This window comes from Calcarisporiella thermophila (genome assembly GCF_041956535.1).
Source record: "Calcarisporiella thermophila strain CBS 279.70 unplaced genomic scaffold VTP21scaffold_8, whole genome shotgun sequence".
Classification (NCBI taxonomy): Eukaryota; Fungi; Calcarisporiellomycota; class Calcarisporiellomycetes; order Calcarisporiellales; family Calcarisporiellaceae; genus Calcarisporiella; species Calcarisporiella thermophila.
In genome coordinates, this window is record NW_027192198.1 from 854,940 (window position 1) to 866,982 (window position 12,043).

The window sequence follows — 12,043 nt, forward strand, 5'->3', positions numbered from 1 at the left end:
CGGAGAATAATATTTTTTAGGAGATCCTTGAGCAGAAAAGAGATTAGTGATTTCTCTCTAACCCAAAGCTGATTTCTTCATTCTGGCCAGGTAAAAACTAGTATGGCTAGATTTGATGATGACAATTCTGGTGGATCACCAGGGGCGCAGAAAGTAAGCCTAGCCGACACCCTTGACTATGGAACTAACCCAACTATAAGGTTGAGAGGGCATAATAGAATTCACGAATCAGATTTAAATGGGCCACAAATAATCTCATCGTGGAGAAAATGAATTTGGTGTATTCTTAAAACAAGAGATTTTCCTGACTATTACTTTCTTAAAAGGAATTGGCGTATGCAAAAAAAAAAATAGCACTGACTTATATATTTGTGTTGTTAATAATTTATAAGTTCCTCGAGAATTGTATCTATTGAAAAAGGCACGATTATGGCATTCGAAAAAAGTAATATAGACAAACTAAGCAGGTTTCATTGACCTATTTTGACATCACCTAACCGTATAGAACCAACTTTTTCCTTTAAAAATACCACCAGAACATCTTCACAATCAGGCAGAAAGTTGGAGAAAAAAAATACTCTACTACTCTCTTTCCAGAAAAATATTAAATAGATATTGCACTTCAATGAATATCGTTCATTTTGAGGGAACACCACAATCTACTCCCGCAAAATTGCCCAAAATAACCACTTTGAATCCTATACACAACAAAAAGAACAGGAAACAGCGGTCATGTAAACTCTTCCCTTGTGACTACGACGACTGCACTCGCGTCTTCACCCGTAGCGAGCATCTTGAGCGTCACCTCCGGTAAGCAAGCCTCTCTCTTCCATCCGCCCTAACCACAGATCCCCTCTCATCGAGTTTTCTCGGCCAAAAAGGAAGCACACCGGAGAAAAGCCATACAGCTGCATCGTGCCAAACTGTCCACGCACCTTCAGCCGGTTCGACAATATGCTGCAGCACACGACCACGCATCACCGCAATCGAAAGCAATCCATTTCGGTTACCACCCCCTTAATGTAAATAAAATTTCACCTTTGATTCCCTTCTGCTTCATCCCTCTTCCTTTGCATCCCTCACCCATTTCATATTCTCCTATTAAAGTTGTTTAACTCCATACATATAGAATCATCTCATCTCCCTCCGCCATTACCGAACGACGAGGGCAACCACCGCTCCGCGTAAGCCCCTCCTTGCATGTTTCACAACTTCTCTCTCTGCCTCCTACTGAACGGCATCTTCCCATTCCCGTGGTGTCTAATTATCACTAATGGGTCTTCGTCAACAAATCTCGCATATGCTTGTATCACTATCACGAATTCTTATGTTGTATATTAAATTTTGAGTGACATATCATTACATTTTTGCATCATATTGCCAAATATGCGATGCTTTTGCCCCTATTTATTTTGGTTATACTCCACGTACTATACTATACTATACTCTCATATTCCTACGATATACAATAGGAAACATGCTTGGGGTTACTTTTACTGGTAATATGTGTCTCTATGAGACTTTGTTTGATTTTTCTCTTTATCACGTAGTTAAGATAAATGAATTGCTGAAATATGTGAAATGAATTTGTGTATAGTTAGGATTGATTCTTCTGATCCGCATCCAATTCTACCAAGATTTTCTGGACAGGGTAGGAAGGGAATAAAGAGACGCCGCATTGAGAGTAAATATTGTATTAGTCGTCTCTGACCATCGTGAAAGTTAAATTTATGCATTAACATTAACCTGTTTAGAACTCCTCCATAAGCTATTTCACTAGTGCTTGCGAATAACTTAGTATTTAATGGCTAAGCAAGGAGCGCGGATGAAAAGCGCCCTAATACTCAGATAGGGGACAAAGGAGAATGATAAGGGGAGAATGAGTCCATTATTTAATGATATATACGTTAGTGCACGGTTAATTTCCATACTATCACCATTTAACTGTCATATCATAATATCCTTCACTTTTTCCAAACTCTTGGACTGGTTCTCGTTGGTCCCATTATCTCCTCCCTAGTAAAAAAAAAAATACGAGTTAGATAAGGGCAGAAGCACATAAGGCTCATCTCTTAAGAATGTAGACATTAGTAAGCGCCAAAAGTGAATACGTTGGTCCAGGTATTCTGCTAGGTGGATGTGAAAAGGTCATATTAATGACCTTTATAGCATGAGTATTCGGAGTGGGATTATGTTCATTGAAATATAGCTTCATTTCGATTGGAATCTCAAGAAGATACGGGAACTGGCGAAAGAAAAATTTGAGAGCCATTAGCCCGGACGACATCTTCGTCCCATAACTCTCATCGGTAGGACTGGAACTGACACCAATATGAAAAATGCTATTGTTGCTCGCATTCGGAAAAGAAGGAAAAGGCCAATCATTATCCAGCCAATATCTAGCCATGTTGGGTCTATGGCGTGAGTTATACATAAGTTTAAAATTACAATCACTTTCCACGAATCGATACATATTGATGTGTATAGCATTATATTCCAGTCAACAGGCAAATAGAGCATTATAGGGGAGAAATCAACTTTGCGGATGGATCGAGTGCAATGATCCAAACGGGGTGCTACTGCGACTATGGGGTAGAACCGTGTATTCGCCCTAGCTTCTTGAGGTAAACCACAGGGGGAAAATGTGGCCCGCTTTTTCTTGGGCCTTCATTTCGAGAAAGGCAGTCGCAGGAAAAAAAATGATGCGAACCAAGGCTGCCACTGTTTCAACGGAATATCTCAGCCAGAAATTATGCTACAACGTCTGCATGAAGGGATTGGAGAGACCGGGTTTGCCGCGCGGTTTTTGGAGGGCCAGGAATGAACATTTTCTCTGAATCCACAGTTATATCTGATTCGAGAATCTCGAGTTCGCAGATATTCGGAGTAATTGCAGAACGAAGTGTATAACAAGGGCATGATAGCAAACTATTCAGATCGTAAGCCAAAAAAGGGGGTATCATAGGAGTTTAATACAAAATGATTCAGCTTTCTCCACCAACATCACTCCGGTCGGTAATCGTTGGCTGCTATCGAATGCAGCTCTTGCAAACAATGCAGAACAATATTCCCTCATTTAACACGCTACTTTAGTCAGAGACTTACCTCCCTGTCAGTGGCCAAAACTGAATTTACTAATAGTTTGAAAGAGTTTGAAAGGTAGAGGATAAAAGTTCTCACCCACTATCCTCAGTTAAATTTTGCTTATTGGCTTGGCAAAACAAGTATAGTCATGATTTTTTTGGAATGAAGACGGATTAATAGGAGTGGTATTAAAAGTGCATCATAGGGAGAGCGCGTGGAGCAAGCTATTCCGACTCCCTTGACTATGGAACCTAACTTCAAAGATGAGAGCATACAGAGGAACTTACTGATCGAGCTTGACTGGGCCACACTCAACCTTTTTCGTGGAGAAAATGTGGTTGTTCTGGGGATACACATAAAACAAGAGATTCTCCAGACATTTTTTTTCTAAAGTTGTGATAGTATAGGAAAACAAGGCACTGGCATAAAAATCCGTTTAAATTATTAAAATTTCTCAAGGTCGCTTGGGAATAAAACCGATCCAAAAAGGCACTGCTGAGGATGCATTCGGTAGAACTAAAGAAGATAGAAATGGGCGTGGCTGTGATACCGCGGTAGAAGCAGGTTTCACTGACCTATTTCTACATCACTTTCGTCTCAACTGCACTGGGTTGTCAATTTCCTTTAAAAATACCACGGGAGCAGCTTCCCGCTCGGGTAAAAAGCTGGATCGAAAGACTTCGCTTCTCTCTTCCAAGAAAAGACTATCCATTTAAAAGCACGCAACATATATGATTTCAATGAACACAAATGATTTGGAGGCAACTCTACAATCGATTCCCGCAAAATTGCCCAAAATGACCACCTCGCTGCCAAGTTCGTCGCAAGATCAAAGGAAGCGGGGACGGAAATCGGGAAAGATCTTCCCTTGCAATTACGACGACTGCACTCGTGTCTTCACCCGTAGCGAGCATCTTGAGCGTCACTTCCGGTAAGCCAACCTCTCTCTCTTCCATCCGTTCTATTCACAAACCCCATCCCTCATCGAGTTTTCTCGGCCAAAAAGGAAGCACACCGGAGAAAAGCCATACAGCTGCATCGTGCCAAACTGTCCACGCACCTTCAGCCGGTTCGACAATATGCTGCAGCACACGACCACGCACCACCGCAATCGAAAGCAATCCATTTCGGCTCCCGCTCCAATGTAATTTGTGTTTGGCCCTTTGTTTTTCAATCTATTTCACAGTTATAATTTTGAATTAACCCTATTCATATAGAAACGATCCGCTCCCTCCACCACCACTACCTCCCCCTCCTCCTCCTACCATTGCCGAACGGCGAGCTCAACCTCCCATCAAATTAGATCCCTTTGACACAGAGCCCCGTTTCGGGTGGGATCGTTTTATGGAGATGGGTGCGCATACCGCTCCCATAAAGATACGAAAAGATACCGAAATTTACAGCTATTCGCCTTGTTTTTCGTCTGTCCTTTTTGCTCGAAGGAAAGTGCACTCCCAGCATCCTTTTGTTTCCCCCATTTTCTCTCAGTACTCGCCACAATATCCATTCCCGCCCTCCCACTCACCTGATGAACGTCCCTTTCATGTTTCTCAGCTACTCTCTCTACCTCCTACCCAGCGCCATCTCCCTTTTCCCGAGATTCGTGATGATTAGTTTTCTCTAATGAACCTCTTTCAACTAGCCTTGCATATTCTAGTATTGCGATTTACTAGGATTGTATATGCCATTTTTCTGGTGTTTCAGCTTATACTTTTGTATCATTTTACCAAAAGACAAACTCTTTATCACCATTTGGGCTGTGATTTGATATTAGACTCGCTGATATTATTCTTACGTTTTTGGGATATTCTATATGCTATATTTTTTATGCTCCAAATATATTATAGGTATGGTTGAGATCATCTTTCCTGGTAATATATTCGATCTGCACTATATTTTTCTGTCGATATTTCTCTTTGTCACCATTACTGTCATATACATGGAATAGATGATGACTGAAATAAAAAATGTAAAATGAACTTGTTAGACACCAAGGCTGATTCTTCTGATCCGTAATTAATGATGCCAAGGTTTGGCGGGGAGTCAATAATGGAACAGAGAACTTGGCAAGTAAAGTAACATAAGGATATTGTCTGGGGAGTTTACTAGAATAGCTTACACTATCATCATCACAAGTACGAGCGTGAACGACAGTGAATTCATTTGTCTAAAGCCGCAGGAAACAACCCAGTTTATAGGAGAATTTGAAGGCGAATCTGATCTATGGCTGCTACTTTTTTGAGTATTTCTCTACAGTGGAGCGAGGTTTTTTTCGCGACAAAGGGGGAGAAGTCGACGTTGCGGATGGATCCAATGCAATGATCCAAGCGGGGTGCTATTGCATTTATGCGGTTGAGCGGGTTGCTCTCCCTAACTACTAGAGGTAAGACACAGGGGAAAATATGGTCCGCTTGTACTTGGGCCTTCATAACCTTCACAATGCAGGAAAAAAAATTGATGCGAACCAAGTCTGCCACTGTTTCAACGGAGGATCTCAGTCAGAAATTATGCTACAGCGTCTGCATGAAGGGATTGGGGGAACCAAGTTTTGCCGCACGGTGTTTAGAGAACCAAATAGAGCATTGAAACCATGGAGATTTCATCTCGCAGATATTTGGGGAGTACTTGCAGAATGGCGTTTTGGAGAGCTGTGATTGCGTCCTAGGTCAAACATAGGTGTATAACAAGGAGCATAAAAGCAACCTGCTCGGAGAATAAAATAAGGAGAGAGAGCCATAGTTTTATACGAGCTTTCTCCACCGACATCACTAAGGTTTGCAATCACGGGCTGCCATGGAGAGTGACTCTTGCAAAGAATCAATGCAGAACCATATTCTTCCGATTGACTCGCAACTTTAGTCAGATAATTGCCTCCAAGGAGGTGGCCAAGATATTCTCGTGGTTTGGAAGACGTTAAGCCGAACTGTGGAATACGGAGGATCGTACCCAGTGGCCTCAGTTAATATGCCCTTTTCTTGACCTCAGTCTGAATGTGCAAAACAAGTGAGGTGGATATTGGGATCTAAGTGGATCATAGCAGCGCTAAAGATTGATTCGACTACTTTACGCGACTTTGAGGTTCAACTTCAATCTCGAGACGGTACAGAGATACTCACCAATCAAGCTTCCAGATGTATCATTATTAAAAATTCAAAAATACTTCAGACTTGCACTATCTAAAATAGTAGCTGCGAAAGAAAAAAAAAGATATGAATTAAATTTATATTTATTGATCTTTCCTGATAATTGACTCGGGAGTAAAACCGATCAAAGAAGGCGCTTATGAAGATGGTATTCAATGGACCTAATGAAGACAAAATAGAGTGTGGCTCTGATACCGCTGAGAGTGCGGGTTTCACCGATCTATTTCAGTTTCTGTCTATTTAACTGCACCAGACATTTCATTTCCCGTAAAACACCACGGGAACAGTTTTGCGCTCGGGGTAGACAATTGAATCGAAAGACTTCGCTTCTCTCTTCCAAGAAAAAGCTATATATAGGATTGCAATGAACACAAATGATGTGGAAGCAACTCTACAATCTATTCCCGCAAAATTACCCAAAATGACCACCTCGCTGCCAAGTTCGTCGCAAGATCAAAGGAAGCGGGGACGGAAATCGGGAAAGATCTTCCCTTGCAATTACGACGACTGCACTTGCGTCTTCACCCGTAGCGAGCATCTTGAGCGTCACTTCCGGTAAGCCAACCTCTCTCTCTTCCATCCGTCCTAACCACAGATCCCCCTCATCGAGTTTTCTCGGCCAAAAAGGAAGCACACCGGAGAAAAGCCATACAGCTGCATCGTGCCAAACTGTCCACGCACCTTCAGCCGGTTCGACAATATGCTGCAGCACACGACCACGCACCACCGCAATCGAAAGCAATCCATTTCGGCTCCCAATCCCTCGATGTAAGCAAAGTTTTACCTTTGATTCCCCTCTGCTTCTTCCCACTTCTTTTGTATCCGTCCTTCATTTCATATTATCCTATTACACTTGTTTAACTCCATCCACATAGGACCAACCCACCCCCACTTACCATTGCCGAACGACGGGCTCAGCCTCCCCTCCGCCTAAATCCCTCCAACATCATGTCTGACTTTGGAAGAGGCCAGTTCGTAAGAATGGATGTACACACCGCCCCGATAGGGATCCTACAGGGTACCGAGTACTGTGATTATTCGCCTTATTTTTCGTCCACCTTTTTCGCTCGAAAGGAAGCCCACCGTGAGCATCCTCTAGTTTCACCTCCCTTCTCCCAGTGCTCGCCACAAGATTCGTTCTCGTCATCACGCTCCTCTGCTGGGCTTCCCTTACATGTATCCCAGCTTCTTTCTCTGCCTCCTACAGAACGTCATCTTCCTATACCCGAGCTTCATAGCGACTGATTCTCTCTAATGCCTCGTCATCACCCAATCCAGCGAGTGCAAATTTTAATCCCATCCTACTGGTTTACGGCGTTGCGTGTGCTGTATTCCTGGGAGAAAATTTCCCCTTAATCTAGGTCTTTACTGGGTTATTCTATTTATTATACTCCTGTATTATATTTTCACGCCCGAAATACATAGCGCATATACGAGGTTGGAGCTGTATGTCTTGGTAATTTTAGTATTTACACTGGAAAGTCTTCCGTTGGTATTTCTTTCTTTGTCATGGTCAATATGCATACTGCAAAAGGGAAAAATAGAATGCTGACTGAATAATGGGATGAGTTTGAAAACGGCCATAGGTTCCCACATTTGGATCTCAGTTAATCTTGTGCCTGATTGGCTGGCATGCCAACGTGTTTGTTTGGAGGCAAATGTTTGGTCAAGCGACCTTGAGCAACGCGAAGATGGCCACATTGAGTTCCGAGTTGATCCAACATTCTTTCACAAGCCACTTCGCGGTAACTTGTGCGTGGCTTTAACCCTCGGCAGCTAAGCTTAGGGCCGGAGAAGGGCTGCCCAACTCTCGAGGCAAGGGGCAGAGCAAAGGCGGGCCAAGGCATCGAGGGGCGATGTGGGGCGCGCTCTCTTTGAAAAGAGGAGAGCATGCCGCCGAGGGCGAGTTTCATTGGCACGGCCCGCTGGATTAGCCCTAAAGTCCTCTCTATCGGAGAACCCATAGTAAGGCGGGATGGGTGGAGAGGGCGGGGGGAAGCGGTTTTGGGCCCAGCGGCCTCCGACATTATAGTTCAAGCAACTAAGCGCCTCCTTGGATGCCGTGTTCATGTGTAAAACGGGCATCTCTTGGCTCCAGCTCAATCTGCAGAGTTAGGACAACCAAACCCAACGATCAGCTCTCCTGACCCCACGAGGGCAGCCTGTGTTCCAAATGTGAAATTGATGGACGGTTACTCAGACTCTGATTCGTCCCGGTCGATTTCCTCCCTATTAACTCAGCTCTCGGCTATTCTCCCCTTCCCGGCCCTTTTAAAAGGCGGCCCAGTTCCCCTTGCCTCTCTCCCATTCTCTTGTAGACACTCATCCCCTATTGCCCCCAGGGCCCAGCTCTAGCCACTCCTACTTCTCGCCATTTCATCTTATTGTCCCCGTGCCCTTGTTTACATATCGCTCACCTTTCTTTTACACAAGCACCCTTTCCATGGCTGAAGAGAAGGTAGAATTCGGGGTATCTAGCGTCAACGGCTTCAACGACCACCAGGCGGTGGTCCAGCTGGGAGAAAGACGTCGGGCGGCTCTTGCCGAGATCGACAATGCCAAGTTCGGATGGTATTTATACTGAAGCTTGGGCTTTGTCCCTTCGTGCAGCTTTACTAATGCTCTCCTCGTTTTTTTTTTTCTGTCTTGGTGCAAAGGTTCCATATCCGTGCCTGCATTGTATCCGGCATCGGATTCTTCACGGACTCCTTCGATCTGTTTGCCATCAACTTGGCTAGTTTGATGCTTGGCTGGACCTACTTCCAGGCCAATGGCAACACACTCCCCACCAACGTCGACACTGCCATCAAGGTTTCCGCCTCCGTCGGCACCATGGTGGGCCAGTTCCTGTTTGGCTGGCTTGCGGACCGCGTCGGGCGTAAGCGTATGTACGGTGTCGAGCTTATGATCATCATCATTGCCACCATCGGGCAGGCACTTGCTGGCGACTCCTTCTCAATCTCCGTCTGGGGCATCATCACCTTCTGGCGAGTGATCCTCGGTATCGGCATTGGCGGCGACTATCCCCTTTCCGCCGTTATCACGTCTGAGTTTGCCACTACCCGCCACCGTGGAGCTATGATGGCTGCCGTGTTTGCCATGCAAGGATTCGGTATTCTTACCGCCTCCGTGCTCTCCGTCATCATTTTGGCCTGCTACCAGAGCGAGATCGTCACGGTCCCCCCCAACCGGGTGGCACTTGACCAGTGCTGGCGTATTCTTATTGGACTTGGTGCCGTGCCCGCTATTGCCGCGCTCTACTTCCGCCTGACCATTCCCGAGACCCCGCGCTACACCATGGATATTGAGAAGAAGATCACCAAGGGAGCCAAGGATGCCACTGCTTTCCTTTCGCGCGGAGCCGCCTCTGGCGACTATAACGACGGCGACTTGGTGGAGCAATCGGAAGTCCCTAAAGCCTCCATCTCGGATTTCCTCAACTACTTCGGCAAATGGGAGAACGGCAAGGTCCTTCTTGGCACGGCCTCCACCTGGTTCCTTCTGGACATCGCATTCTACGGCATGGGTCTGAACAACGGCTTTGTGCTCGAGGCCATCGGTTTCTCGTCCAAGGACAACGCCTACACCGCGCTCTTCCAGGCCTCGGTGGGCAACATCATCATCAACCTGCTCGGCACCGTGCCCGGCTACTGGATCACCGTCTTCACCATCGAACGCCTGGGTCGCAAAACAATTCAGCTCCTTGGTTTCGCCGCCCTCACCGTCATCTACATTTCCATGGGCGCCGCGTTCCACCAGCTCAAGCAGGCCAGCATTCCTGGGTTTATTGTGCTCTTCACTCTGGCACAGCTCTTCACCAACTTTGGCCCCAACTCGACGACGTTCATCGTACCGGGCGAGGTCTTCCCAACTCGCTACCGCTCCACCGGCCACGGTATCTCCGCTGCCTTTGGTAAGCTGGGTGCCATCGTGGCCCAGATCGGGTTCAGCCAGTTGAAGGACATTGGTGGCAAGAACGCCTTCATCGACAAACTGCTGATCATCTTCGGTGTGATCATGTTCCTTGGTTTGTTGTGCACCTTCCTTATCCCTGAGACGAAGGGCCGGTCGCTCGAGGATCTATCCAATGAGGGCCAGGACAATTTTGTGCATCAGTCGACCACTCGTAAGCTTTCTGCCTCTGAAGGCGCCGAGGATGTCTAGAAGATTGAACCTTATTCCCACTCTGCTATACCATATCTCTCTCTCCTCTGCTTACTATTTCGCGCATAGATGGTTTATACATATTTATATTAATACCTGGCTTTAAAAAATGATTTCATTGTAGATGGACTATTTTCTAATTAATGGTTATTTATTTCTTTCATGATATTAGTTTGTTTATTCTGCTTTCTCTTACTTTCTTGTAATTCCAAAAAAATGTTTATATACTTCGTTTTTCTTCTTCTATAAATAATCCCTCCTTTTGCTCTAGAAAACTAAAATCCCAATTATTAGATGTCGCTTGCCCTTGTGCTTATGCGATGAGTCCAGATTATAAAGATTAAACAGAAACTTAGACAAACCCATCTACCCACCCCCATGTAAAGAGGGGAAACCAAAAACAAGCTTGGCTAAATATACTATCCAAGTAATTCTTTCGACACACTCTATCAGTTGAGCTACTAGCTTGATCTTTTTTTTTGGTGGAAAGAAAGAACCCGTCCCCGGTTGTTCAGAAACGGCTCAGGCGACGTCACCGTGAATGCCATGTGTGTCTTGGGGCCAAAAGTCTCCTCACCGGCTTGCTGTTTTCCGATGGTAAAGAGTTTAAAGAAGAAGCTTACGCTTAAAGAGGCCGTGCATACTATTGCGTCAGTTCCTCTGCCTGCTGCATATCTGAGAAGAAATGGAAAAAACAGAAGAGGTGAAACTCAAAGGCTTAAAGCCATTTAAGAATCGGGAATATTTTTGGTGGCCAACCAGAACGGAGTCACGCGATTTGTTTGGCCGCATAAAGGTTTCCCATCAGCAAAACTAGTACAAAACGATTCCAAGATTTTGTATATAAGAGGGGAAGGAGAGAGGATGACGCTTGGCTTTGCATCACTTCCGTTCCTTACGCCTTCCTTTCTTCTCATATTCCTCCCCTAAATTTACCTCCCTACTTATCCCTTCCTCTATATCGCCCTTGGTCTATCCTATACCCTGTCCTCCTTTCTTTCCGCTCCTCCGTCAAGTTCGTGGACCCCCGTTCGCCAACCCACTCCCCCCTCCCCCCGCATACCAGTTGAGCTCGAGGAGGAGAAGAGGGGGGGGGGGAGAGGGAGCGGGAGAGGGGGGAGAAGGGAGGAAGGGTTTCCCCCTTTCCTCACCTTTTTTTCTCGTATCGGCTCTCTATTAGTTTTACCATATTACTATATTCTCCAATCTTCTATTCCTAAATCCAGCATATCATTCGTTTTTATCTATTCTCCCTCTTTATATTTTCCAATATTTATTCCAACCTACCTGGTATAACCACTGCCCCTCCTTTCGATAACGAAAAAAAATCGAAGCGTGCGGTATTTTTTCCCCCCCTCCCAAAGTCTGTGTTTTCTCATATTCATTTCCTCAAAGAATTTCTACTTCAATCTTTTCATTACTTATGGTGTTTTTCTTCCAATGGGGTTTATATTCAGAAATAATGCTATTATTTCCTCTCGTTTAGTCCTTACTATGTCTTACCAAATGGCCAAGGATGACTGGCCCCTTTCTAATATTACGTGGCTAAAGATGAATATAACAAAGATAGTATATTAGTCCCTTGTTTTCATTCTCCTCCACGAACATACGATGTGTGGACTTTGAATTTGTCCGATGGGTCGAAAGCCCGC

The 12,043-nt window shown here is 45.0% G+C and overlaps 6 protein-coding genes across 6 annotated transcripts; 5 read left to right on the top strand and 1 right to left on the bottom strand.

The window, feature by feature from the left end:
- Window positions 1-625: 625 nt before the first annotated feature.
- VTP21DRAFT_11192 (uncharacterized protein) lies at window positions 626-1,274 on the top strand (the record flags this gene model as incomplete). Its single annotated transcript, XM_069390611.1, has 3 exons — window positions 626-810; window positions 882-1,022; window positions 1,130-1,274. The coding sequence occupies 3 exons, from the start codon at window positions 626-628 to the stop codon at window positions 1,272-1,274; spliced, it is 471 nt and encodes a 156-aa protein (XP_069252742.1).
- A 2,541-nt stretch (window positions 1,275-3,815) lies between these two features.
- Window positions 3,816-4,698, top strand: VTP21DRAFT_11193 (uncharacterized protein; the record flags this gene model as incomplete). The annotated part of the gene is made up of 3 exons (XM_069390612.1): window positions 3,816-4,015; window positions 4,091-4,228; window positions 4,302-4,698. The coding sequence occupies 3 exons, from the start codon at window positions 3,816-3,818 to the stop codon at window positions 4,696-4,698; spliced, it is 735 nt and encodes a 244-aa protein (XP_069252743.1).
- Window positions 4,699-6,648: 1,950 nt separating this feature from the next.
- On the top strand, window positions 6,649-7,472 carry VTP21DRAFT_11194 (uncharacterized protein; the record flags this gene model as incomplete). Its single annotated transcript, XM_069390613.1, has 3 exons — window positions 6,649-6,782; window positions 6,855-6,995; window positions 7,103-7,472. 3 exons carry the CDS (start codon window positions 6,649-6,651, stop codon window positions 7,470-7,472), a joined length of 645 nt encoding a protein of 214 aa, XP_069252744.1.
- Window positions 7,473-7,834: 362 nt separating this feature from the next.
- On the bottom strand, window positions 7,835-8,254 carry VTP21DRAFT_11195 (uncharacterized protein; the record flags this gene model as incomplete). The annotated part of the gene is made up of 1 exon (XM_069390614.1): window positions 7,835-8,254. The coding sequence occupies one exon, from the start codon at window positions 8,252-8,254 to the stop codon at window positions 7,835-7,837; it is 420 nt and encodes a 139-aa protein (XP_069252745.1).
- Window positions 8,255-8,670: 416 nt separating this feature from the next.
- Window positions 8,671-10,391, top strand: VTP21DRAFT_11196 (uncharacterized protein; the record flags this gene model as incomplete). The annotated part of the gene is made up of 2 exons (XM_069390615.1): window positions 8,671-8,798; window positions 8,885-10,391. The coding sequence occupies 2 exons, from the start codon at window positions 8,671-8,673 to the stop codon at window positions 10,389-10,391; spliced, it is 1,635 nt and encodes a 544-aa protein (XP_069252746.1).
- Window positions 10,392-10,932: 541 nt separating this feature from the next.
- On the top strand, window positions 10,933-11,969 carry VTP21DRAFT_11197 (uncharacterized protein; the record flags this gene model as incomplete). Its single annotated transcript, XM_069390616.1, has 4 exons — window positions 10,933-10,988; window positions 11,188-11,456; window positions 11,506-11,681; window positions 11,787-11,969. 4 exons carry the CDS (start codon window positions 10,933-10,935, stop codon window positions 11,967-11,969), a joined length of 684 nt encoding a protein of 227 aa, XP_069252747.1.
- Window positions 11,970-12,043: the final 74 nt, after the last annotated feature.